General features: G+C 44.7%; 2 protein-coding genes and 1 long non-coding RNA gene across 7 annotated transcripts; 1 reads left to right on the top strand and 2 right to left on the bottom strand.

Annotated features, from left to right (window-relative positions):
- The first annotated feature begins 7 nt into the window (after positions 1-7).
- On the top strand, positions 8-27,728 carry morn4 (MORN repeat containing 4). 4 transcript variants are annotated; one of them, XM_049007065.1, is made up of 10 exons: positions 8-192; positions 1,500-1,598; positions 2,148-2,391; positions 3,667-4,241; positions 14,304-14,352; positions 15,563-15,705; positions 22,407-22,489; positions 23,186-23,300; positions 25,230-25,339; positions 25,614-27,728. In XM_049007065.1, the coding sequence occupies exons 5-10, from the start codon at positions 14,347-14,349 to the stop codon at positions 25,760-25,762; spliced, it is 606 nt and encodes a 201-aa protein (XP_048863022.1). In that variant the 5' UTR covers positions 8-192; positions 1,500-1,598; positions 2,148-2,391; positions 3,667-4,241; positions 14,304-14,346; the 3' UTR covers positions 25,763-27,728. The 4 variants fall into 4 exon arrangements, with proteins under 4 accessions (XP_048863022.1, XP_048863021.1, XP_048863020.1 ...); XM_049007064.1 differs by having other exon boundaries at positions 1,417-1,598; XM_049007063.1 differs by having other exon boundaries at positions 8-252; positions 1,417-1,598.
- On the bottom strand, positions 6,354-15,788 carry wu:fc17b08 (uncharacterized). Its single transcript, XM_049007057.1, has 3 exons — positions 15,517-15,788; positions 14,391-14,478; positions 6,354-11,191 (listed from the first exon to the last, which is right to left on the bottom strand). Exons 1-3 carry the CDS (start codon positions 15,581-15,583, stop codon positions 7,498-7,500), a joined length of 3,849 nt encoding a protein of 1,282 aa, XP_048863014.1. The 5' UTR covers positions 15,584-15,788; the 3' UTR covers positions 6,354-7,497.
- LOC125738261 (uncharacterized) lies at positions 15,969-20,248 on the bottom strand. 2 transcript variants are annotated; one of them, XR_007396773.1, is made up of 3 exons: positions 19,960-20,248; positions 18,549-18,616; positions 15,969-16,093 (listed from the first exon to the last, which is right to left on the bottom strand). It is a non-coding gene; the product is annotated as an uncharacterized LOC125738261 (long non-coding RNA). The 2 variants fall into 2 exon arrangements; XR_007396774.1 differs by having other exon boundaries at positions 19,964-20,247.
- Positions 27,729-27,934: the final 206 nt, after the last annotated feature.

Genomic DNA, 27,934 nt, shown 5'->3' with positions numbered 1-27,934 from the left:
CAGTGAAGCCCCCAGCCGGCGTCTGACCTGTGCGCCTGCGGCTGTGGCTGAAATGTTTTGGGCCGTTTCACTTCGACACATTTTCATTCGGAGTACATTCGGCTCAAATTATTTTTAAACATAAAATGTAGGAGAGTAACGCAGAGGCAAAACAGCCGTAGCCGTACCGGTACCATTTACGGTGACGCTCAGGTAGGCGGCAAGCCAGTCGTTCCGTTATCCGGAGCGTTTTCACCCGGACCGCCGCTGCCGGTAAGGACGGCCGTTGTCTGGGCTCCGTGCTTTCGGATTTGAAGCGTTAAAACGCCATCACTGCTTTACAATTCAAACGCTATATTGAATTAAAAATATTATAAATCAGCTAGCAACGCCGTATCCGAGGTTACTCGTATCTTCAGTTTAAGGAACGGAGCAGTAGCGCCCTCTTTCGGCAGCTAGTCGGCTTTCCCTAAAGTGTTAATTAGACCGAAACACTTTAAACACACCTGCGGCTGCCGAGCATCCAGGGAAGAAGCTTTGGCAAACCTGCAAAGATAAGCGTGTGCTGGTCTTTGGGTTTTTCTGCGCATATTCTCTGGTGCCTTGTGATTGTTGTTTTACTTCCCTGTTACTGAGCACTGTTTTTGGTTCGAAAAGTCAAGCCTTGGTCATCAAGCCGTAAAACTGAATAATTCAGACTGCATTAACAAGCGGACGGTTTTCTGAATGTCACCTTTTGCAGTCAGTGTTTTAAATGTCAAGCCGTCACATTTTACTGCTTAAGAATGTTAACCTGCGACGGTAACGTGGCTCCTTATTAATGTCATGAGTGATAAATATGATGTTCCTCGCGATATTCTCTAACTCTTCCTCGCCAGCCTGCACAGCGCACAGTACAAACTTCGTTGAGCCCCACGTGTCTCTATTCGCTCCCGGAGTAACTCTGCGAATGACCTGGCAGATTGCCGTGGAATGGATAAAATGTATATGCCACACTTCGATTTTTGGAGGTGTACAAGGAGTATATGTTTTTCTGGTTTCTCTGCCATCAGCCTCGTTTGCTTTTGGTAGCCTGTCCAATCATAGACCTGCACAGTGGCTGCATACTCACCAGACATGTCACCCATTCAGCATCTTTGGGATTCTCTGGATCAGTACATAGAGCACAGTAATCCAGATCCCACCAATATCAGACAAATTCACACAGAGATTGAACAGTGAGGCGACATTCCATAGACCACAATCAGCAACCTAATCAACTCTAAGGTGATGTGTCACAGGGAAATGCTGGTCACATCAGACACAAAGGGAATTCTCTTCTACAAACCATCATATTGTTTGGAGATCTGTGACCTGGAAAGCCTAATGAATCCATTTCAACTGTCAGATTTACATTTATTAATGTCTTTTCTGTGTTGCTTTTATATTTGTGTTCAGTAAACCTCAGAAAACGGCTCTTCTCAGATCCCTCTCCCCCCCAGCATTACCAAGGACCAGTCTTCCTGTGACGTCTTTGCTAGCCCGCGCACAGAATCCCATCCTCGCACTCCTGATGGCGGATGAAAACGCGGCGCTGGATCTTACCACCAGGAAGGACCAAAGGCAGCCGCGTGGCCAGGGTGAGGGGCTTTCTCTGTGGTGGCTAAATTTCAGTGCGAAAGTATGCTTCTCTTGGGCTGTCTCGGGGAAAGGTTGGGGGTTGGGGTGTTTGTTGTATACTATGGTAAATTTTTACTTGATTCCTGTGATTTTTCTTTAATAAAAATTTGATCACAAAAAAAAATCACAAAGGTTTGGGAAGCTAAGCAACACATCAGTGCTGTAGTAAATTCAGTCAGCTCTACAGAACCCACTGCACCTGAAATAAATAAAAAAACAAAACAAAATGGATGACAGCAGAGGGGTAGAAAAGCCTTGCTGTGCACAGGGCCTGTGTGACTCTTCTTCGTTTTGGGAAAAACCACATCACACTCAAATTTTGACATGCATATGGCATCTATAGTGGGTGTCCTATTATGCAGTGGCTTGACAGAGAATTTGGGAGATACCGATGGGGTAGGTGAGGTAAAGCCATTTCGCTTCTGAAAGAAAACTGCAAGTAAGCATTTTGTTGATCAAACAAATGAATGGAATTACTTTGTTTTAAAATAATTCTTTTTGTGTATCAGTGGTTGTGGAACCTGGCGCAGGATTTGCTGTGGACGACTCAGGTGTACCCAATCCCGAGAGAGTTTCGCGAGAGACGCAGACCCCATTGCCACGTGCTCCGACAGCAACCAACAGTGGCCGCGTCCTTACGGATGCAGTATTACAGACGCAAAGGGACACCATCACAGCAATGCAGGAGATGACGAGAGCTCCGGGAAATGAGAAGACTACTAGGCGAAATATCTATTTCATTAAAGGATCTTGGTAAAACGTACACCATTGCTCGTGTTCTTCACAAGCGGCACATCACATCTGCATGGGGTGCCACCGCTGGAGTGGCATGGGGTGTGTTAGGTGTGTGGTGATGCAAGTCCAGATTATGACTGCAAATCAAGCAGGTCGGGGGCTAAAAAGTTTGTTCCGCTGGTCCACGTAATGAAGCACAGCGCACAGCACTGTCAGGCTGCAAACTTTGGTTGGGTTGTACAAGTTTCCCACCTGCTGCATCCGGACACTGCCACGTGTATTTGAAGTGCCCTATTGTGTGCTCTACAGCTAATCACGCGGTAGCATGTGCCTCTTTGCCCCCTGGCGGTGAGGGGAAGGGTTAGGAGCCAGCGACTGTGGGGTTAGCCGCTGTTCCCTGCAGGCCTCAGGCAGTGACTACAGCTACTCTAATGAGTCATAACCTTGTGACATAACACATATCCCATACTTCCTTGCTGTTTATCATCTTACCGACAAGCCAGCCATCACATGCAGCCCTGTCTGCAAGGCTTGTAGTGACACTGCTGTCTGAAAATGAACGAGTCATGTGACATGAGTTGCCCATTAGAGTGAAACTGCTTGTGCTTGGCAGAAGCAGCCTCACTAGATGCTCTTATTGCAGAGCAAGTACAGTTGATTGTCCCATTTATATTAGGGAAACTGGACATCGCTGTTTTTACCTTTTCCTATTCACCCACTGCGTATGGAAATGTGATGTAGCTTCTTGCCAGTTTTGTGATGCTCTCCTGCACAGAAGGCATGAAGCTTGGGTGGGATATCCCCCTTCTCTCTGCCAGTTCCCTCTGGTAGGTGCCTGCAAATATTTCATGCTACTGTATGCAGGAGTCAGGTAGCATTAATAGGTGCCAAAGAGACATAAATCCTCATTATATTCAGTGCACACAGCAGACCAAATGAACCTGTACATTCCAGTGTTCATTTCCATAGATGGACTGACTGTAAATTGGAAACTTCATGAGCTGCTGCACGCGGGGCAGGCTGGGCGACATGGAGGAGCTAATTGTGGTCTATACTAGAGGGCTGGGCGGGAATGGTGGAAGTGGTAATACTGCGGATATCTGTGGTACTGGGAATAAAACATTCCTGCATTAATGGCGGGAATGGGGATGGTCTTTACGGCCATCCTGCAGGGATGGTAATAAAATGGATGGTAAGGATAATTAAACTGCTCGTATATGCATATTCTTAAATCTGCTACATTAATTACAAGTCCTTTTGTTCCGTTAAGTTATTTGTTCTCACCAACATCAGCTGGGAGCGATGTGGCCTGGGCTGTACAGGGCTGCTGAAGAACAGTCTGTCGAAATACAGGAGAAACCATGCGCCTCGCTCTCAAACATGGAAAAGACGCAGGAAAAGTTCTTCAGTGATTTCAGATGAGTTCTAAGCTTTCCTTTTCAGAATAAAAATGTTTGAATAATTTGGTCTGAATAATACAAAATAAATATTTGGAGGAAAAGTGCCAAGTGAGTAATTTAATATATTTTTAAGATATTTAAGGCAAATATGGAGATGTTTAAACACTGTACTGCTGGTGTGTTGATGGCAGCAAGGATGGAGTCAGGACAGATGGGATGGGGTCAAGGATAGACACCATGCTTGTGCACCTCTCTAGGCTATACATCTACGTCAGCCTGCGGGGGAGCTCCCAATGACTGAGGAACTCTTGCGGTCAGATGCATCAGCTGCCTGGACTAGGAGCCAAAGAAGGAGGCTGCTGTTCAAGGGCAAAGATGGAAGGCAGCAGAGGACCAGCTAGAGGCACTCAGACAGAAAGGGAAGGCCCTGCTAGAAGTGTCTCTGAGTCTGGACAAAGATGCTGACAGGTTTGTGGAGGAAGCAGGGTGGATGGTTGGGACATCAATGACAAAGTTGATCCCTAGATTAAATACATTGAGGTTCAAAGATAACATTTCTGATAAAGTCTAACACATCCAAATCCAACATATCTTTTCTGTTGTAAATGTCACAATTTGGGAGGTGCGATTGTGGCATGCTGGTGCAGTGGTTAGCATTGTTGCCTCATACCTCCAGGACCAGGGTTCAAGTCTTTGCCATGGTTTCCCCATGTCATCGTGGGGTGTCCTCCAGGTGCTCCCATTTTTCCCCACAGTCCAACAACATGCTCAAGTTAATTCTAGTTACCAAATCACTGATAAGTATGTCAGCAGCCATACCACCTGTGTTCAGAATAGGTAATCCATAGGAAGCTAAGCAGGTTTGGGCCTGGCCAGTACTTGGATTGGAGACTAACTAGGAAAGCCGGGTTGCTGCTGGAAGAGGTGTTTGGTGTGGCCAATAGGTTAGCCTATCATGTGGTCAGTGTGGATCCCAGTGCAGGGACAGGTTAGCCCATCCTGTCGTCAGTGTGGATCCCAGTGCCCCAGTACAGGGACAGGTTAGCCCATCCTGTGGTCAGTGTGGATCCCCATGCAGTGACAGGAACACTGCTGTAAAAAAACAAAACAAATGGTGCCGTCCTTTGGATGAGACACAAAACTGAAGTCCTGACTCTTTGAGGGCATAAAAGAATAGGGGTGACGTCCTGGCTAAAACTGCTCACTGTACCCCTGTTGAATCTTGCCTCCTAATCATCTTGTATATCTAACTGGTAAATTCTCTCCTTAGCTGTTGCGAATGAATGGTTTGTGTGCCAACCCACCACACCTGGTGATGGGGTGGTGTCTCCTGGGTTGTTCCCTGGATTGTTCTCAGTTGTGGTGTTATGGACTGTTCCAGTTTCCATGTTGGGGGGGTGTTTCCCATTCCTACTGTGGGAAGTTATGTAATATTCTAGTTCATGCTTCAGTCTTTTTTCCCCTCTCCTTTTTAAGTTTGCACTTCAACAACAATGTACCTCTATTCCCTTATGCCATTACATTTTTCTATACATCACCTACTTAACCAGCTTACTGAAATTTCTTTCTGCATACCCAGTTCCACTGTGACCCCTTAAGTTAGGGTACAGCAGACACACAACCAAGAGAGTGATACCCCACCCTCGAGGGTACAACCGTGTCTGAGACAACTATATATGTGTAGCAAAACACAGTCTAATATGAACTTGCAACAAAGCATAATCTGACAGCGACAAGAGGAGGAAAAGTTGAGGATCTGCACTAAAAGCCACTCTGTAGGTTAGAGAATTCTGAGCTTGAGTCGTCACACCGTAGTTGGAAGGGGGGGACTGTGCTGTGCCACCAGTACAAGGCATGGTGCAGCAGATGTCCTGTAGGCCAAGAGGATGAGCAGTGCCTTTACCTCCCTCTATTGGTGACACAGATCACAACACATCACTCCTAATGGGGAAAAGAAACGTGCTAATGTTCAAGCAGCATTTAAGTGGATTGTGCCCTTATAGAAACCGACAATCATTAAATGATCACAGCCTAGTTGGCACTGTTTTTAACAGAGACACTAACGCCTGTGGCCAGCGAAGCGTCATCACAGCCAGGGATGCCAACTTGACATTCCAACAGGCATTATGAGTCTGTATAGCACTTGCATGCAGGTGCTGCTTTACCTCAGCAGGAAGGCTGTATCATTTACCATCTCCCTTTCCTATGCTCAGCCAGGATGGATTTAACACAACAGCATTGCGAGTTGCAGTTAAACAGAGCTTGTGCCAACAGGACGACTTCGCCGCATCTCATCTACCCGTTTTTTTTTTTTTTTGTTCAGGAAAATGCACAAGCTGTGTTTCACACCTACCTGATGTCGTCTGGCATCGGTGTACTTGGATTCTCTTCCAAAAAGCCCAACAGGCATTTAGAAAAGTCTGGTATTACTTAAAGATCAAGCCAACTGCAAATGCTGGACAAAAGAACTTGTCAAAAGCATGTGAGAGAGTGCGGGTGACAGACATAGCATTTTCACACTGGGTGGGGGGGGGGTCTGTACTGCGATGCACCATCCAAGGACGACGCCAATAAACATAATGAAGGAAGCCATTTTATTGTGCCGCTGAAAGCCATCTGACAAGGCCCCAGAGATGGGGCCTGTTGACCCTCCTCACTGCAGGGGAAGGGCCATGCTCACAGACACCGCGGCTGCTGAGACACAGGCTTTCACATCATCATACTTGGCCTCTTATAAAAAGTCCAGATAAATAAATAAAATACCCATGATGCCACAGAGACCAACCTGTCACAGCAGTCAAAGTATCGAAACATTGGTGGGACAAGAACAGAGTAAAAGCCTGTTTGGACTCGTTTGTTCCTGGTGGTGGTCTGTTAAGTTCAACGTGCGCTCGTCACATTCTCACAAAAAAGGAACAAATTTCCCAGCAACCCAATTCCTCACTGTGCCACATGGGTACTTATCACACTTTGGTACAAAAAAAAAAAAAATCAATTATAAATGACACTGCACTGCTGACGAGGACCTGAAAAGTCACAGATGCGACCTACTTCAGAAATATCAACACAAAAAAAACAGCCACAGTAAAATGTACACAATACTATATCTGTCACAGTTCAACAACGGTTCTGATCGCTAATATAAACTTCTGTGTCTCCCGGCCCTTCTGAAAGGAAGATGGCCTGCTTGCAAAATTTCTATACAAGTCAAGTGAAGTATGGAAGCAGGGACCGGCCTTAATCCCCTGTAGGAAGACACGCCCCAACCCCTGGAGGATCGTGGGTCTGTGCAATAAGTAGAAAAGCAAGCCTTCCCCCTTGCTTCACCTTTATTACTTTAAATATTGATAAATAAGGCACCTCATTAAAACCATGCTCCTACTCTGATTGCAAGTAGAGTAACAGGAAACTAGAGGATCCAAGTCCTCAACAGTAGCAGCAGCATCAGCAGCAGCTGACAGGGCCTCTACAGCCCAGCTGGCTCTCTGATAGACACCAACAAGCCTCTTCTATCTCTGGCCAGCAGTCTGACCAGTGTTCCCAACCAGATACACACACTCAAATCACTTCAAAACCACTTTTAAATATGTCCCCGTCACCATTTAAAAAACACGCACACACACAGAGCAAAAATAAAGTCAAGTGTATCCATTATTTCCCCCAAACACAACTGTAACCATCTTAAACTTGATGATCCTGGTGGGTCCAGCTGTCCGTAAACGTCTCATTTTAAATGCGATGCTCTGGTACGCTTGGCTGGTGCTACTTTGAGGTCCAGCGTTCGCTTCATGCCAGATCTTGACACGCTGCTCGTGGCTGTGATCTCAGTCTTCCTCTGAGACCTTGTCACCACTTGGTCTTGGACAGATGGCTTAACTTCTACCATGTGTTCAGGGAGCCCACGCCCTGGAACACTGCTCCTGAGCACCTTCCCATGCACTTTGGCCTCTCTTGGCGACACGGCAGCTTTCTTTTTCGACCTTGAATTCGATGGGCATGGTGGAGAAGTGTCAGCGTTGCTGCTGACTTTCAGACACCGTTTTGGCTCGTCATGGTTCTTCTCACTCAGAGCTGCCGATAACCTTTTCTTGGCTCCCGTCTCCTTGGTGATGACCTTTTCTACAGGCTTATGACTGACTGAAGCAGGAGGCCGCCTCTCTCTATGGCTTTTCCCGACAGCTACAATCTTTTCCCTTTGCTCCGCTGCTGGCTTTGACCGGGGCATTAGCTTCTGAAGCACTTCTCTGTGCACTGCCTTGTGTGTAAGCGTGCGTTGCTGGACCTGCAGCTTCTCTCGGATATTGGAGTACTTTCGGAGGATCCTGGCTGAGGCCGGGCTTCTCCCTGCAGCCTTCACACTGTCTGCTGTCTGTACAGGACGCTCCTGGGGCTGCTCACTGTACCGTTTTGTACATATGCCTGTGGCTCTGGTCAATTCTTTTGTCATGTCCCTCCCTCTGCTACAAGAGTCTCCCCGTTCCCAGGCTTTAGATATCAGTCTTTGGTTCTTGGGATTGCTCTTCACTGGGGATGCCACAGCAAATTTTTTCAGGTGCTTTTTTAAGCGTTCGGCTTGCAAACTTGGAAAAACACCATGAGAGGAACCTGGCATGCCAGAGGAACCATGGAAACAAAGTTGAGTTTCTGATGAGAGTCTCGTGTTAGCTTTTTTAGTGATCACAAGTGATTTCGTTTCAGTGGTCTGTAAAAACCAGTGACAGATAGTGCTCAGGTCAAAAGTCTTCGTAAACAGCATGTGCACCGGCGAGGATTTTAGCTGACCGACACACTTCACCTTTCGGACTCTCCGTTTACTCTTCCAGATCTCCTTCAGTCGGTCTGCCCTGTTCTTGGGTCTACCTGTCATGTGCTGACCCACTCTGTCAATCTGAATCCAGCCCCTCTGCATTTTGTCATACTTGTTATTTAGACTGCTGATGAGTTGCTGGTTCTCTTCCTTTTTTAGGATACCGACAAACTTATGAGGGCTTGAGCCCAAAAGCTCCATCTTGCACAGGCCAAACTTATCGGTGTCCTTCTGTTTCAGTGCCTGCTTCTCTGGCCTGGTTTTCAGGAGATAGTCCAGACTATGCAGCTGCTTGGATCCAAAGTGATTTTTACCTGAAGTCATCAAGCTCAAGCTTTCACTAGCGCAGACACCTTCGCTGTCCTTTCTCAGTTGCATTTTTCCACACGTTTCCATGGCACCAGCTACCTTGGCATCTGTCCTCAGGCAATCGCGTGGGGACATGGTTGCTTTCCTCTCCCGGCTGTCCTTGGCTACCATTGGGCTCTCCATCTCTGTGCTGGGCCCTGTGTTGACCTGTATCCCACTGTCGTTCACCCCTCCCTTTATCAATGTCAGCTTTGGCCGGCTCCTTGTCTGTATGGCTCCTTCTACTTGGTCAGTGTTGGCTTTCCCTACAGAAGAGGAGCGCAACACTCGGCCAGGCTCGTCCCTCTGTTTCACATCTGCAGTTCTATGCGTTCTGAGATTCTGCCTTGGGCTTTCTGAGATATCCTCCTCTGATGCTTCGGGCATTTCTTCAGCAGTATCGCAAAGTTTCACCAACGCAGACAAGCTTGTCTTTTTAGTACTTCGCAAGCACCTATCCAGAGTTGCAACATCACTTTCATTTACCTTTTTTGTGCTTATGCTTACCGGCACGACTACCGTCTCTTCATTCAATGCTCCATCCTTCTCAAGCTGCACTAATAGCGTAGCAGATTCTGGCTCAGTTGGTGGTGGTATCTCCACCTCGCTTGTCTCATGGAGTATGTTGTGCGTTTCCAGGCAGGCAGATTCATTCCCTTGTTTTTCCAGCTCATCCATTGTTGCCTGAACTCCCTCTTCTCTTTCTACAGCAGGGTTGTCTTTTGACAGTATCTCTTCTTCCGGTGGTTCAGTGGGTTGATTTTCCTGCAAACACGTTTCAGCCTCAGCATAATCAAGTAGCCCATCTTCTGTCGACATGGTATCTGACACAAATGGAGCTGGTGCTCCCTCAATTTCAGGTGGTAGAATATCAGGCGGCAGAATATCAGGCGGCTGCACATTTTCATGCCCACCAGGGTCATCCGACTGCTCTCTGGCATCCTCGAGAAGTGCCATGATGCTGGTGGGATCCAAAACCTCCTGCTCGTCAAGTACCGCATCCTGATGCCTGACAGGAGCAAGAGGCTGCTCCTCATTCTGTGTGTGGCTTGTCGGGCTGCCTCCTCTGGGACACTCAGAATCTGTGAACGCTATTCTGTTCCACTCGGCAGTTACAATCTCGGCTGGCTCCTCCCCAGGCTCGTTCTGACTGATTGCCTCTTCACAGCCCCCAGCAAGTGGTATATCTACTGGAGGGACACCATCTGGCTTACCAGGAACTTGCACAGGGGTAACCAGTGTGTTACTTGCAGCTATCGGAGCAGGCCAGTCACCCTTCTCATTGTCCTTAGCTTTTAAAGAGAGCGTTCGGACCGTTTTCAACTGCCAGATCTCATCTAAATACGTGTGACCTCGCGTGCTCTTCCTGGCATTCTGCCGAAGGGGCAAGCGGTGCCGGGGACAGACCTCACTTTCTGTTACCGGCTTGCTAACGTACACAATGTCATAATGGCCATCATAATCGACCCGACAAACAGAAAAGTCCCGGGCCAGAGGGTAAAGCCTCCTCCTACTTTTTCGAGCTTTCCTAGGGGAAATAGCGCAGCTTGTCTTTGAGGTCTCTGGCACAGGGTAGGGCCCAGCCAAGAAGTCTTTGGTATTCCCAGAAGAGCCTGTCTGTCCTGTGAGATGCAGAGGACAGAAACCCTGACCATGCCTTACTGAAGACGAATCAAGTGTCACAGGATGAGACCCACCTCTACTTGAGGGAGTATTAGGATTGCACTGTCGCTCCTCTAAAGTGCCTTCCACAGGGTGAGAAGAGCTTGACAAATTCACTTCAACCAGACTGTCAGACTTTTCCCCTGCAGCATTCAACACGTTACTATGGACACGGTTCTCTCCGTCAGCACTTTTGATAATGTCCAGTGACAATAAGGAGTCTCCCCCGTCTTCTGAACAATGTCCATGGAGATACAGGGTGTTGGCATGCTTCTGCTGAGCAGAGAGTCCATCAGCGGTACTGGATGTACACGCTCCCTGAGCGGGCTCTTCTGGAACCAAGCTTCTGCAACCCGTTATGCTGGTAGGTCCTCTCTCGCTGTCCACTCCTTCTACATCCATGGCTGCATGCTGCTGGGATGCTGGATTGGAATCTGTGTGATCTGGGGCTCGGGGGGGCGCTACAACAGCCTTAACTTCAGTCTTCAGGAAACCCAGGGCATCTGCAATCTGCTGCTGGTGATGGAGACACAGTTTGGCCATGAACTGCTCTAGGGTGGATGTTGACTGCAGATCTCTTGCTTTTGCCAAATGCAAACTCCTGAAAGACAAAGAAAAGAGATGTGTTATTAAACACACAGGAGTGACCCATAAAATGAAAGAGCTGCCACCCTTCTTAGAATGAGATATGCAAAGCATACATTTTAACTGGAGAACATCTACATACCAAAAGCATTTAGCACCACCATACATGTCCACAACAAGTACGGCTATTATTCTGAAAAACAATTACAAAATCTTTGCACTGGAAAAACAAACCATGCTGCTGTAAAGAAAAGGTCAACCATACCACTGCTTAACCAGCAACCCCAAACATACATACACATATTTTATTTATTTTTATATATATATATATATATATATATATATATATATATATATATATATATATATACATATATATACACACACACACACACACACATATATATATATATATATATATATATATATATATATATATAAAATTATTTTTTACTTTCATGCATGGTGACCTCAAATTATTACTATTATTACATTTACTGATATTTAAAACATGCATCCACTCTCTGGTTCCTCAGCACAGGGTTGTGGGGGGCAGGCAGCACAAGGCAGAATGTGGCGGGGGGGGGGGGGGGGGGGCACCTTGACACAAACACACTACAGACAACGTCAAAACAAACAGAAGATCCTAAGGGGATCAACCCATGCTGGTGTAATGGATGCTTCACCTTCGTTCTGATTACATTGTCAGCCCATCTGCAAAGGCCTAGGTGTATCAGTCAGTGTAATAGACAGACTGGTTGCATTTATAATAGTGCATCCATCTTCCATTCACACACAGTCTAAGTCTAAGGCAACAGAATCAGGACACAATTTTAGTCAAAGGCATCTACTAGACAAATGGGAATGAGATTTTAAAAAAACATCAATGTTTTGGTTTTTTAAGACAACAACATTACCTGCGAAATGCTGAGGGAATAAGAGTTTGACAGCAAAAAGCAAAGCTGCCATAGCGCAGGTTGGCCTTGGGGGTCCAAAGGGCCCCTGGATTAAAGCCACTGTGACCAGAAGGGAGATGCTGCTGCATCTCAGGTAAAAAACATTACAGTGCAGTAAGTTAGATAGGAGACAAAACAGAGGTCTCTGTTACCACAGCCATCTGTCCACTCCCTCGTCTCACAGCCACACTCGGTATGGATTCACCTTTTTGTGTACTGTAAAAGTCCCATGACTGCTACCAAATAACTGGTTTGCGCAGTGTCAATTTCGGAAATTCCGAACAATTTCCATATTACTGATGTCGAATTCTTTTCAGGGACCAACTCCTCCGTATCATCCTTGCCACCACGTTGGCAAATACGAAATGTGTTGCATGTTGGCACAACAGCGCTAAAGGGAGAGGGGAAGAAATCCAAGAGACTACCCGTTTGCTATTACCGCATTACTGGTGTGTCAAAACGAATTTGGCTGACAACTTTAGATGCATGTCTGAGCCATATAGCTGCAACTGATAGAATGTTTTTGTTCCACAGTGCTCAATCTCTCCGTAAATGCATTTACTAGGGATTAAAGGGATTTTAATCATTCACTATCTAATATTGTCAAATCACACACTCCTACCAACATTACTTTCACCCTGACAACTTTAAAACGCAGTGTATTGATAGGTGTACAGGCACAGTGGTGTAGGCAAGATAACGGAAGCACTCAGCATTTTCACTAAATGGCCAGAAACTGGCACACTTACTGCTTTTATTTGGATTAAAAACCATCCTCGTGACTTCTTAAGATTTTAGATTACAGGTAGAATCAGAGTCAGACACTCTTAGATGACTTCCTATTGCACACGCATCCCATCTAAATTTCACATACAACCGTGTTCCCAAGCCAACAAACTGCAGGAGCCCCTTCATAGTATCCTAAATGATATCAGCTTCCAGTCAGGGGTGAAACAAAAAGGCAGCCAAGCCAGAAGACCAGCAACAGGAAGGTACTGCACTCAACATCAGGATGTACGTCTGAATAACTGATGAGGTTCTCAGAGACCCATGTTTCGGAGAAGAGGGGCCAAAATGGCATAAAGTTACTTGCTTTATTAAAGTACAAGCAGGTCCCCCATTATGTCAAAGATGCACCCAGTGAGTCTGAGGCTTTCCTGACCCCAGCCGGCCCAACAGCTGCCTTTCGGGCCCCACCATTAGGGCACTCATCTTTCTGCTCTTGTGTACTGGGCGGCCCACTCCTGTCCCAGCGAGTCCCCAGAAAAGCACCCAGGAACCTCCCACTGACCCAATCAGTCAGCTTCACAGACATACAGCACGCAGATAAAGCCAAACAAATGCCCCCCCCCCCCCCCCCCCGCCTGATGGAAAAACATCTTTCACGGTATGAACAACGGCTGGTATGAACTGTAAAATGGGAAACTGGAGTCCATGGACACCCTCACATGTTCCAGGGCAGGTTGCAGAGAATATATACAGGTATGAATTGAGGCAAGCATTTGTAGTCAACACCCAAACTGCACCAATGGGATAGGGCCAGTAGGTGTCGTCTGATAGCATACAACAGCTCATACTGCACATACACCAGAGGACAGAGTGTCACAACCTGGCAGATCACACACACCTACAGTACGGATGCTACACTGCTGCTATTGGGCTGATCGAAAGCCCCTTATAACCATTCTATGGTTTACTTCATCACAGAAGTCTCTGAATAGCAAAATACCCACTTTGCTTTACTCATAATATGACAGAATTTACGCGCACATTTATAACAGACAACTTTACCTCAATATCTAGCCAAATGCACAGTATTTTAAAAACTATACGCTGCCAAATACTTGACTTTTGAAAGGAACTTCCACCAGAAATCGAAACTAAAAATCATGTACTTCATCACCAGAGAGCTTCCAGCATATCCGAAGCAAAACACTGCAGTTTGTGTTCAATGAAAACTATTCCACCTTGGACGAATCAACTGTGTTCATACGAACATACTCTTTGACTGATGAGCAACCATCAGTCAATCTTGTGTTAAAGCCAGATGCCCAGCAGGGGTCCCTGCATATTTATTTGTTGCCCACAAGTCTTTGGTGAAATGTAAAAAACATGAGACAAGGCTGAAAACCTTCATTAAAAGCACATGACAAAAGCAGGGCTCTATTGCAGCTTCCAACTGAGGAGCAGACAGGACAGACAGGAAGACAGAACCATGAGGGTAAGTCAGCGTTCAGCAGCGCACAGGGGCTTGCTTACCCTTTCACTGGAGGCACCACAGAGCTGCTGGCAGACTTTGGGAGGGATGTGCTAAAGCGCCCCTTGGTGGACAGATCAAGCACCCCATCTGCACAGGAGACAGAAAACACGGTACTGAAAGAAATTTGCCGTCAGCAGCATACAGCCGCGTCATCCGAAACACTCGGCAAAAAGAACGTTGCCCAACTTGTCTCAGTGTAATCGGGTGTCTGTTGTCCTTTCATGTGCCACCACTAAGTGACACTGCTTCAATTTGGTGTGATACATCTCAAAACAAAATAGGTCCCAGATCGGCACCTATACGGAGATCCTGGGAAGTCTGAAAAATATCTAAATACTTTTGGAGTTACCTTGTTCACAAGATCTACTTCTTTTACTACTGTTACGTGTCAGTATTTGTTTCCCTCCCCCCATGAACCATTTGCTGTGTTTTCTAACACCACTAGATGGTGCTCTTGGTTTACTTGGGGACATGCTTTGAGCCCTAAACCAAGAACACCATCTAGTGGAGTCACAAAATACATAACATAGTTCATGAAACTTCACTTGGACATTACAGTAAAATCCCATTATAATGGACTTGCTTAGAACGTTATATCTTCTATAACGGTTGAGGTCTGCTGGTCCCAGCCGTGCTCCTTTAAGAACATTCAGAAAAAGCACTTAATTTCACTTATAACGGACAAACAAGTTGGTCTCCAGGGCCGCTTTTACTTGCAGTTTTTTTCGGCTATAACGGACATGCAGGCTCCACCTATAAGGTGCGTGGAGTGCCGGTGATATCCAGCGCAGATACGTAGTCAGGATTATTAATAGTCACACATCTGGTCAGGTAAAGTTGGATTACTACGTGTACAATATAATAATCTATACCACAAGTGTGTCTGCTGGGGTGTAGCATGAGTAAATGGTGTCCTGTAGTTGTGTTCTGGGCAAACAGCAACTCTGGATATAACAGACTTTGGATATAATGGACTGTTTTGCCAGGTCCCTTGAAGTCCCTTATAACAGGATTTTACTATACTAAATCACGGTGCATCCCCTTGACATAATCAGCCAGCTGTTATGAACATTCATGCTTTACCAGCTGATCACTAGGACACTAATGCAGAGCAACCTCCCTCACCTTGGCCACTTGGCTCCCCTTTGTCCTTCCTGATGGTGAGATCCAGAGGAGAGTCCTGGTCCGCCATTGGGAGCACGCCAAGGATGGGATTCTGCAGAGGAGCTGGCGAAGACTCACAAGGAGGCAGGCAGGCTTTGGTCCTTGGCAACGCTGGCGGCAAGGCAGTCCTGAGAAGAGCTGGTTTCTGAGGTATAGTCCCCAGCAATCTGCCAGGTCATTCGCCGCGTTACTCTGCGAGCCACTAGAGAAACGTCGGTCGCAACAAAGCTTGTACTGTGCGCTGTGTAAACAGGCAAGGATCAGTTAGAGAATAACGTGAGGAACCTCACATTTATCACTCATGACATCAATAAGGAGCCACGTTACAGGCGCAGATTAACATTCTCTAAACACAGTAAATCGTGAAATTTCACAGTCCATCAATACACTCGTCACTTTATAAATCCACTCACTGTAAAAGGTGGCATTCAGAAAGCCTTGCAGTTCCTTCGGCAGTCTATTATTCAGTTTTGCTTGTTTGATGGTGAGGTTGTCCAGAGTAGTAGTCGTGTTGGTTGTTTGAACCAAAAAAGTGCTCCTAAATGAAAATAAAAGAAAATTTGTTTTTTTAAAAAAGCAAGCAGATACAATCCAGCATTGCGAGAAGTGGACAGAAAGGTAATATACATCACATTAACATGATTGTAATGAAAAAGACTTGTTTACTCTTACAATGCATTCTTTCAGAGAATTTCCGGTTACCCACTCCTCCATTCACCAAAATAGTCGGCTGTAATGCTCTTTCCCCCCCCCCATCAAAGTGAACCCCACGCCCGTATTCACAAGCTGACGATGCTATCCAACGTGGCACCAAGCACCGCCGCTAACCCTCCGGCGTAGAATCTCTATCTGTCTCTCTCTCTCTCTCTCTCACACTCACACTCTCACACACACACACACACACACACACACACACACACGGCAACTTGGTAACAACAGAGCAAAGGTCGACGTTGCCGTTCAAACAGCACCAGGGGACATAAAAAAGACCGACACGCACTTCTCTTTCCAGCTTCTCTGAAGCGCGCCTTCTTACCACTTTCTTCGTTAATTACTCAAGGAACCAAACTAACGCAGGACAAACGAAAACCGTCCTGACGCTCAATTTTTATGCAAAACATATAGTTTGCTAAACATTTGCCATTTGTAAAACCCATCTATTAAAACAAATATTTACATAATTTTACTAAAGCGTTGAGAAATGTATGCATACAGACTTCCTATGTTTAGCGATCGGATCACCGTACGGTTGCTTCATTAGTTGGTTACACGCCAGACGCAGGTGTGCATGTGTTTGGGAAAGGCGATAAGCTGCCGGCAGGGGGCGTCACTGCGCCGGTCTTTCCACTAAAGACAAGAGTAACGCTGACTATAGTCCTTTCTTCTACAATAATGGGTGATGTCGGTATAATATTTCAAATCCGAAAGCACGGAGCCCAGAAAACATCCGTAATTACCGGAAGCGGCTGCCCGGATGAAAACCCTCCGGATGACGGAACGACTGGCTTGCAGCCTACCTGAGCGTCACCGTAAATGGTACCGGCACGGCTACGGCTGTTTTGCTTCCGCTTTACTCTCCTACATTTTATGTTTAAAAGGAATCTGAGCCGAATGCACTCCGAATGAAAATGTGTCGAAGTGACACAGCCCAAAAACATTTCAGCCGCAGACGCGCAGGTCAGACGCCGGCTGCTGGCCGGGGGCTTCACTTAAATGCGGAGGGCAACACGTACCGTTGTAGTTTTTAATCCTTAAGGGACAGCGTGGAGATAAAATACTTTTTACTTTATAGTCACATAACCTGTACATGGCATAGATATTATACAGAGAATCGCCTTAACTTATTTAATTCTCTTTAATTAGGCCTACTACTGATAAAATACAGCAGTCTTTAAAATACTGAGGAGGTGCAGGATCCAAAAGCCTTGGATTTTTCGACATATTTCACAGGTGATCATACTTGCATCTGTTTAAATGCACATTCTACATGTTGGAGTGGCGTGCAGCATGGGGGCCGTTAGTTCCGATTTCCGATTACTCAGGGCTATAGCCCCCTTCAAACCTTCAAAAAAAATGTTATGCCCCATTGGCTGTGCTGGACACACATGTTCTGGTTCTGTCAGCTCCGTTTCACGGTTTAAAATAAAGTCACCAAACTCTATACAATGCATGCCTCTGTTCTGCAATGCAATCTGAAGGAGGATTAGCACTGGCCTCCATACAGCAGACATTTGTGTGTCTTATACATACATCCAAGTAAAATCAAATTTCTCATACAGCTGCACAGGGGGGGGGGTGTTTTGTGGGGTCAGTCAATTGGTGCCATGCTGGACTGTGAACTACTGAATGAGAGCGGAACAAATCTTGTGGGTTATTTAATTTGAGTGCTCAAGTGACACCCAAATAAAACAATGTAAAAGGATCTGTGACAACATGGATTGACATGAATTACATGAATTATATTGCTGGCTGCTGTATTACTGACTTGCAGAACCATTGTGCAAAAAGCATTACTAGCTTACTCAGTACCATTATCCCTAAAATTTATACGATACATTGTATCATAGTGGATATGGTTCATTGAATTTTAACCAAAAAGCTTATTAATACAACAGACCAGGCTACATAAGGCATGGTTCATCCTAGCTGTAATCCAGCAAAAAGGTTAGATTGCACTAAGCACAAAGCATGGTAGGCCTATTTATTTGTTATGTAAACTACTTCATCCTGGCGTGACAACAGAACTGTGTATTGAAAACACTTTCTTATAAACATTATACTGCTACAGTTTTAACCTTGACCACCAGGTTTTCTTTAGGCTTTAAAAACACACTAATCCTAATCGTCAGTAGTAAACCAATATTTTTCCGCTGTCATCATTACTCATTGGTCAGTGTCCATACTCTACATGATGTAAAATGCTCACAATTAATATCTGCATATGTCAACAGAAATGGGATTAAAGAAAAATTTAAAACATAAAACACTCCTACCTTGGAGCAAATATATATATCTTCAAAAGCTTCTTCGTGAAACAGTCCCTCTAGAGCACTTACAATACCTGGAAAAACAGAACATTACTCAGCATACCAAAATAACTATACGTATGTAAACTAGCAGGGAGAGCTGCGTCCCTGGATCCGACAGGGGCGGCTTCTCTGCACAAAGCGCCATACTCGTGCCCGAGAAACACCACCGCCGCTTTCGTACGCGCTTGGCCGATCGGAACGGGCGCCCGTTTGCGGTTGGAAGAATGCCAGCGTGCGCACTGGATACAAGTCCCATGGCAATGGACAAATGATTCACAGACCTACCGCTAATAATAAACAAAATGTATGCTTTCACAACTGCAACTTTCAACTATGTACCCTGGTCAGGACAAGCCAGGTTAGATGTATGACGGTATGTGACCGTATAAAATACAGGAACCGTACGCTGGTCATATTGTATATACTTTTCTGAAAGCATTGCATTGTATTGTCACTGAACGCTTACGTTCTTTATTTTGCTGTCAAATTAACAATATTTGTATACCGACTTCACTTTAGGGTAAAGGCGTCAGTGTGATAGTGTTACTTGTCATGTTACAGAATACAACAGGAAAACCTGACCACTTCTCACATTTATGTCAGTACAGACAGCAGGCCTAGGACAGCAGCATTACTTATCGTGGTGTCCACCTCCAGTCAACAAAATTTATCGGGGATGTGGGGCGGGTCTGTCTAGGCAAAAGTCCACACTTCCGTTACAATTTAGCCACAAGGAAACTTGGCCTTGTGCCTTACATCTTGCATGCAATGACAAAAATATTTCAAGCGCTCCAGCATGTCTGTGTATCAGTCATACTGAACGCTGGATCTATTTCAGGTGTGTCAGTCTGACGCGAGAATGTCAGTTCCACTTAAAGGATGAGGCGACATTAGCCATCTTCCATAAAATACATAGTCAGTAACGCCATCTACGTAGCACCTGGCATTGTCGATGCAGGGTATATGTTACTTCTCAAGAACCCTCCCCCAACTTGCAAATTATAATTGTAATATGCGGGGAGCGCGCGTGGAAGGACTTCATCTAATTGGCCGAAGGCTCAAAAATGCCACCGCTCACGTGATCTGTATATTGCCGTCACATAAATAAAAACAAATTACAATAAAATTCAGTCACTCGCGTAATCAGACATACATGTTTTCCAGTCTCTGCTACATTGGTATTATTTGGAAGACAAAAGCAAACACCAAACGCGTCGAGCAGTCAGTTACTTCAAAAGACAGCCATGCGACACAAAAAAGGTCGCTCCATGCTGCTCCCTGTGGTTGCAAACTGATTTTGTTTGACGTTTCATGACAAAACACTGCATATACGCGCACTGCTCTTCGTTCTATATATAATTGCATAGTAGCTTACCTACACTGTAAGTGAGTTTATGTCTCCACGAATCAAGTTCCTGCCGAAAGCCGCGCCTCTCGATGGTGCATAGCTCCTTATTACACCGACTCGCCATTTTCTGTCGCCCCCTCTCGTGGACGCGCACGTTGCCGGTGTTTCTTTACTGTACGTCATTCCAGTTTTTTTTCTTTAAGTACGCGCGCGTGCTTGCGAGTGTTTCAGGTTTCTACGTCTCGAAAGTTTTTGATTTATTGCTTTTGGCTGTAGCAATGATACGTGAAATCTGCCTTTGACCGTAAAACCTTAGGACCTATTTACGTCTGAAATTGAAGGCATTAGTATTATTGTCACGTTCATTACTTTTCTTGAGCATGTCCTTGTTCTGGTTGGCACATTGGTCCAGTGTATGGCATTGAACCCTCACAACTCCAGGGTTGGCCATTAAAATCGCTGCCCTAGCTCTCTGTATGGGAAATTTGGCTGTTCTGGGTCCCCTGATTTCTCCCTGCACTTTAGAATAATGTGGCTGTCTTCTAGTCTATGATTATGGTAATTTGGACTACAGGCAACTGTAGACTAACAAATACTTGTGTGTGTAGAGTTTGCGTGTTCCCCCTTGTTTGTGTGAGAGTCCAGCCTTGTGTCCTGTGCTTCCTTGGATAAGAAGATATAAGACCGATAGGGACCCGGGTTCGAGTCTCCGTCTGGGTCACATGTGTGCGGAGTTTGCATGTTCTCCCCATGTCGTCGTGGGGTTTCCTCCGAGTACTCCGGTTTCCCCCCACAGTCCAAAAACATGCTGAGGCTAATTGGACTAATTGCCCGTATGTGCGAGTGTGCCCTGCGATGGGCTGGCCCCCCATCCTGGGTTGTACCCTGCCTCGTGCCCATTGCTTCCGGGATAGGCTCCGGACCCCCCACGACCCAGTAGGATAAGCGGTTTGGGAAATGGGTGGATGGGTCATTGGCTCTTACTGAAAAGACACAGTGCATTTTAGTGGAAGTGTGTAACAGAATGTATAGTTTCTAGCTTCACCTAAAACATGTGACTGAGCTGGGCCAGTACTCTCCATCACACAGTACTGGCACCTGGTTTTTCTCTTCAGATTTTGGCACCTCTTATAATTTGCTGGTTTACTAAATACCAAGACGGAACTGGTACTTACCTTTTCCAATTTAAAGCATTTGTCTGAAACAACTACAACTCAGAGAGCGTACCGTCAACGGAGAAAAGAACATTTATTCAAACTAAAATGATAAAAAAAAAAAAACATTTCCATATGGATCGCAAGTAATGTATTAAATATGGACATTAATTTCTAGTGAAAACTATGGCTGGGTGCATATAGTTTACAGCACCTTACCACATATTACAAGAAATACTAAATATAAAACTTGTGTTTTTTTATTCTGTGTTGTCTTACCGTCACCGATTACCGTCAAATTATGTTAACATAATTATTAACATTTTAAGTTTCAAATAATTTGGACGGGCACAGTCCTTACTGTATTACAGCGGATGAGAAGACTGTACAGCATCACCAGAAAAAGAATTCTCTCACCAAATTGTTAAAGTCACATGATAGTACCAACTATTAACCCTTTATTTCTATGCATGTTGAACGAAAAAGCAAGCACAGATATATATACCTGGGAAATTAAAATAAGCAAGGCTTCAGTATTGGGACTGGGGATGATAATTTACAAGGTATGGAGATTTAACACATAGAATCGTAGTACTTTTGGAGGAGAGCACGAAGGAAAGCGCCCAATAAAACACCAGCGCTTTAAGATGATTGGGAAGCCTTGACGCTAGAGGAGGTGGGTCTTGAGAAGCTCATTATCGTCACCAGCTTCAGCGAAAGAGTTATTTTCTTTCTCCGCACAATACCTTGGTCCAAATTAAGGATTTACATGAGTCCGAAGTCTCATACACATTAAGCAGGTAAAGAAAATGCCAATCCAATGTAAAAAAGGAGCAGACTGCCTTTACAGATAATGCTTAGACTGCCTGTGACCGATAAGTGATACGCCGGCGACATAAAGGGACCTGACTTTTAGCATTACTGTAACAACATTACATCACGGCATACTATTTCGTCCTGTAAATCGAGAAGATACATTGAACGTGCGATACTTTATTATTATGGTCTCTCGTTGAGATAGTAATAGTCATTTTTCGGAGGTGAATATATATAGATGTCTTACAGCTACGCACACGCGCGCTCATGTTTGATTCTTAGACATTAATAAATGCGTGACTCATGAAATAATCAATAGTTTCAAAAAATAGAAGTGCTATTTATCATATTAATTGTCCAATGTTCTTTTTTTTTGCTGTAATGCAGTCTCTTGATGCCCGCCTTCGATTCTGTACATTTACAGTCAACTAAGGACAAACGGTGCGCTGCACTTAACTCATTCGATCCCAGGCTCACTTTGAGTCATGTGTCTCCTGGCTACAGGCAGGACGCTGAGAGTATGACGCTGACAAGAGGATCCTTCACTTACTCCAGCGGGGAGGAGTACCACGGCGATTGGAAGGAAGGCAGGACATTTCACATTCCTCACATACAACTCCTACATAGATGGAAAGTGTGGCATGGACATGGCCCTTCCTTCTGAGAGGCATTACATGCACCGGGAATGACGGATTAAAATAGAAGTTTTTTCAAGGGTCTTTCATAGCAACAGACCTAAAGGTCTAAAGGCATGGCAGTCTAAAGTATGAATGCCATTAGAATCTGAGCTGAGAATTTGCCAATAGATGCGTATTTTCCCAACTGCTTTATTGCACTGTTAGAAATGTTCTTTGTTGGATGCCTATGAAAATCACCGTGCCAGATCAACACAGATCACATGTCAAATTTACACTGGATAGTAACAGAGTTCAGGACTACATATAATAATGCTAATTGCCAAGTATATGACCAAATATGACCAACTATGAGATGTATATTCAGACTGTTTGTACAAATAAAGACTATACTGAGAGTACACAGGATTTATAAAATGACATTCAATTTAGACATGTAAATGGTGTACATATATTTGAAGTAGAATTAGATATCTGTATGTATTCACAAAGCTAGGTGATTCACACTAATGCAGTAAATCTGAATTTTATCATTTAAAACGTCAGCTATAGGTAATGGGACCTGAAAACCGAATTTGAAATGGTCACATCACATGGATAACGGACATTTTTCTTTTTCATGTGATAACGTTGGTGATTTGGTTATAGGTCGGAGGCATGGGCTGGGTCAGCTGAAGTTCTCTGATGGCACGTGTTACACAGGACAGTTCGAGAACGGCCTGTTCAACGGCTGTGGGGTCTTGGCTTTTCCTGATGGTTCCAGGTACACACCATCATTATCAATTATTATCGATTCTGCTAACATCTGTACTCTGAGTGCAGAAGTCAAATGTAATCTGTACGATGTAATACATAAAAACAGAGGTTGACATTCCTTAGCATTGCTGCAGTTTTAAATTGATCGAAATGCTTCAGCTCTCAACGCTGCACTGACAGAGGGGTGGTTGAACTGTGCTGTATGTTTGGTGTCCAAAATATCAACAGCGGGAAGCAGCTGCTAATTCTGGCAGTGCATCAAAAGTAATAAAATGTACAGAATCGTGCAGAAAAAGAAACCTGCTGAATCTCTGTCTGCAGCCGCCAGTTTTAATGGCAAAGTCGCATCTTCAGCAACTTGGTGCAGGATAACACTGCATCTCCAAATTTTGTTCTGTGCTGACATGCTGCAAAACACACATGTATTTAACTTACAGTACTGTGCAAAGGTCTTAGGCAGTCAACAGAAATGTTTAAAGCTATTTATCTGTGCAGTAAGTGCACTTTTGCTCAGAACAAAAAACAACAATTTAGCATTAGAAGATTTGCAAATTAAGAATAACATAATAAAAACTAGTAGAAGCGTCTCCTGTTTTCCAGAAAGTTACTGATTATCTTGCTGAATGAATACCTTTCGGTTCCCAAACCTCTCTTCAGGGGCAAGGTATTGATTACGTGTTGAGGTGTGCTAGCGGTCAAGTCAAAAAATACATGGGTGTATTTTATGGATGCTGCAAATACCAGGATGATTTTAGCAGAGGTTCTGAAATGGCTAAGCTGACACACTTTGACAGGCATAATAACATAGTTTTACACCAACATAAAGATCAATTAAACATAATTTGTGTCTTTGGCTGCTTAAGACTTTTGCACAGTACTGTACCTCCTAAATATCTTTAGTTACAAGTAATTTTACTTTGACGGCTAAACAGTGGAACCTAATCAGTTGGCAGCACTTTGACTTGGATGGGGCCTGTGACAGTGGCATGGTGGTTGTGGTTTTTCTACAGATACAGAGAAAATACCTGTTAGCAGGAGAAAGGACAAAGGGCTGTGGCAGATTTAATTGTCTGAGGATTAGAGACATTTTCAGCAGTTGAAGTTCTCACTAAGCAGCCCTTCACCCTTTTCTGTCAAAGCCCTCAGTGAATTTTCATTTAATTGGATTCAATGACTCCTTTGGTTATATTGGTGAAAGCAAATGAACATCTACTCTGTTCTGGATGTCATGTTGCTCATGATCAGGAATCTAAAAATTAGTGTTTTTTATCAGGACGGCCCAGTAGTCACAGACCTCAGGTGTTCAAATCCCACCTACACTCATTGTGTGTGGAGTTCGCATCTTCTCCCCATGTCACAAGGGTTTTGCCCAGGTACTTTGCTCTCCTCCAACAGTCCAGGATAACTGGCATCTCTAAAGCAGTGTTGGGCATTCCAGCTCCAGAAGTTCCAAATCCAAACCAAGATTTTGTTCGTACCAACCAGTTGAGCGCTCTGTGACTGTGCTGCATTATACTCAGCTGGTTGGTAGAAACAAAATCTTGGTCTGGATTTGTAGTTCCTGGTCCTGAAATGCCCAACCCTGCCCTAAAGTAGGTGTATCTGCCAGGTTCAGGCCCCCTGACCCTGACTTAGATACCTGGTTAGAAGGTGGATGTGTGGATTGTGTTTGTGTCACTATCAGACTCACAGTACCAGTGCTGGCAGTGCTATTAAAAAATTCAATAGCCATCCTTAGCTATTGTACTGTTAATTTCTCAGAATAAGGCAATGTTTTATTCATAACTATACATCCCATAATTTTTTGTAGGACACCATAGAGTGAGCGGTTATTAACCATGTATACCTGCTGCCTTCTTCCTTTCACACTGAGAGATAATATGACAAAAAGGCAAAAAGGACAGACCTTTAACAATCATTCCCACCTCTGTCACAGGTATGAAGGCGATTTTGTACAGGGGAAGTTCCAGGGTGTCGGGGTCTTCAGTCGATTTGATGGAATGAAGTTCGAAGGAGAGTTCAAAGGCGGACGGGTGGAAGGATATGGTAATGCTTTGTTAGAGATCTTTGGGTTTACCTACTGGAACCTATGAACTATCGATGGCTTCATGGTCTCAGTCGGAGCTACATTGTCTGAGAAACGTGAGCTGCTGCAGTAAAACACAAGTGTGATGATTCTGCCGTACTGGGTCGCGGAGGTTCATATTGACCCTCCCCCTGTCATTAACACAGCACTGCATTCAACTTATGACCAAAACTGCACAATCGGCAGCCTGGCATGCTAATGTATTCTCCCATTGTGTGTCTGACCCCCGGGCAGGGCTGCTCACATTCCCAGATGGGGCTCATGGAGTGCCACGCAGCGAGGGACTGTTTGAGAACAACAAACTGCTGAAGCGGGAGAAGTGCCAGGCGGTGGTGCAGCGAGCGCGGAGTTCGGCGTCCGCGGCCCACAGCTTGTCTCTGTGAGCGGCTGAGACCTTTGCTCACAGATGGATGACAGGGTAGCAGACTCCCCCGCTTTGCACCGTGCCACACAGCCCTGCCGCCTCTGTTCTCTAACACCCTTAAGCACTGTCCTCTGCATATTCTGACAGGGCTGAGCTGCTCTGCAGCCTACCTGTTTTTGCCCTGGATTTCTTGAGTCATTTTAGCTCTGGTTGCCACCTGAAGTGCACAGAAGAAAGCAGCTTTGTACAACTGTCTGGAAGGAGTCCCTGCAACCGGTGCTGTCACCCATCTCTGATCGCGGCCGTCTGTAAATGCAGAAAACCAACATGCTGCAGATCTGCTGAGACCGAACAGGTCTGTGTCACGTGCAGTATTGCTTATCTGGATCAATCTGCTCTAAGTTCCTTGCAATGTAGTATTGCTGAACCTGAAAATCAGAATAGGATGACAGGCAGCACACAAGGTGAGGATGGTTGCGGTTGACATGGGGACACAAACCATCCAGTATAAGTAAAGAATTAGCTAGCATATTTTAGAAACATCTGGATAGCATCTTATAAATGAATATTCTTTAGCTGCTTAATGTAATGTACCATTTAAAAGGGAGGAATTTCAACATTTATTCAATGACAAGTGTGTGTAAATGTTACGTCGTCAGCAGTGGAGTTGTGTGCTTTTTTCACATTTCACTTTGCCTTAATCAAATTGGCCATTTCTTTACACTGAAGCACTGAATGGTGGTGGGTCAATAGACAGTGGACTGTAGCCAACTGGTTTAAGACAGTGTTTCCCAATCCGGTCCTCAGGACCCACAGAAAGCCCACATTTTTGCTCCCTTTCAGTTCTCTACCCGAAGCAAAAATATGGACTGTCTGGCAGAGAGCTTAGAGGGAGCAAAAATATGGACTGACTGTGGTTCCCCCGAAGACCTGATTGGGAAACACTAAGGGAATCTGGAGACATGTGGTACTGCGAAAGAAATGCATGCTGATGCAAAGAAAATATCGATGTGATCCTGGCCAACAAGTGGCTGTGTCCTTACATAACTATACACTGTAGCTACTGATGAATGGCAATCATAATAGCATCCACACTGGGGACAGCACCTGGCAATCAAAGAAACCTGTTCAGCTCTCCACATGCATGTCACATACTCACAGAACTTCACTGCAGTTTTCAAGGTCTTTGTATCTGCTTCTGTCAGATCTATGAACTTGCCTTATCCATCTAAGTGTCTCTGCCTGGTTTCTCTAACAGAAACTCCCATCCCATGACATCCGTTGGGTAACGGACACAAAGGTCACAATGAAATATGCAATTGTTAGATGCGCTCTGACATTCAGACGTTCGTGATGTTTCTCACGGTATTAATAACTCACATGTTTCTGAGCAGAGAGACCTCGTATTAAGTAGTTACGGTTAGAAATGAGGGAGGTTATTAAAGGCATACAAAATGTAACTAGTTAGACCCTGAGGTGGATCAGAAATGACCCAGTTGTCAAATGAGAGTCTACATGTATCAGTGTTAATGGTGCTGAGTGCAGCAATAATGTACTGCCAGCAGTGAAGGGAAGCACACTGACCACCGTGATGGAATACTTCAAAGTCCTGTGCTAGATCTCTGCTTCTAAGTCACTTTAAGTGTTCTTTCTTTCACTGGGACATTTTAAGAATTACTGTGACTCTGTATGGTGTCTCACAGTCCTTCTTTACTGGTTTGCTTTTTGATTTTAGCTCAATTTGTACTCTATCATCTAAATGTCCACAAAAAGCTTTAACAATGCAAGAACCATACATAAGTGCTACTATTACCTAGTTATTACAAAATGATGACTAATGTGAGGCTTTTTCATATCTGTGAAACTTCAAAGGCTTGACAATGACATTTTGGCATCCCTGTATGGAAAATTGTAACATACATGGTTCAGCTTATTGTTGAAAAACTGAAAGCCTTCCACCAATGAAAATAAAGTAAACTTTATAATTCTGTGTTATTACCGTTCTGCTGTTTTTTTGCCTTGCCAATATTCCTTTATGCATCTCTGACTGTTAAGCTCACATCCTAGTCAACCTCAGGCAACAATTACAACGGTCAGAAATTCAAGATCAACACAGAGGTTAAATAATATGGGGACCTTTTGGAGAGTGCTTACTGGGGAAAATAATTAGCATTGATTGTTTGTTCAGAAT

The sequence above is a fragment of the Brienomyrus brachyistius genome, chromosome 3 (assembly GCF_023856365.1).
Source record: "Brienomyrus brachyistius isolate T26 chromosome 3, BBRACH_0.4, whole genome shotgun sequence".
Taxonomy (NCBI): Eukaryota; Metazoa; Chordata; class Actinopteri; order Osteoglossiformes; family Mormyridae; genus Brienomyrus; species Brienomyrus brachyistius.
The sequence above is the reverse complement of the archived record's forward strand: the minus strand, read 5'-3'. Positions and strand labels throughout refer to the sequence as shown.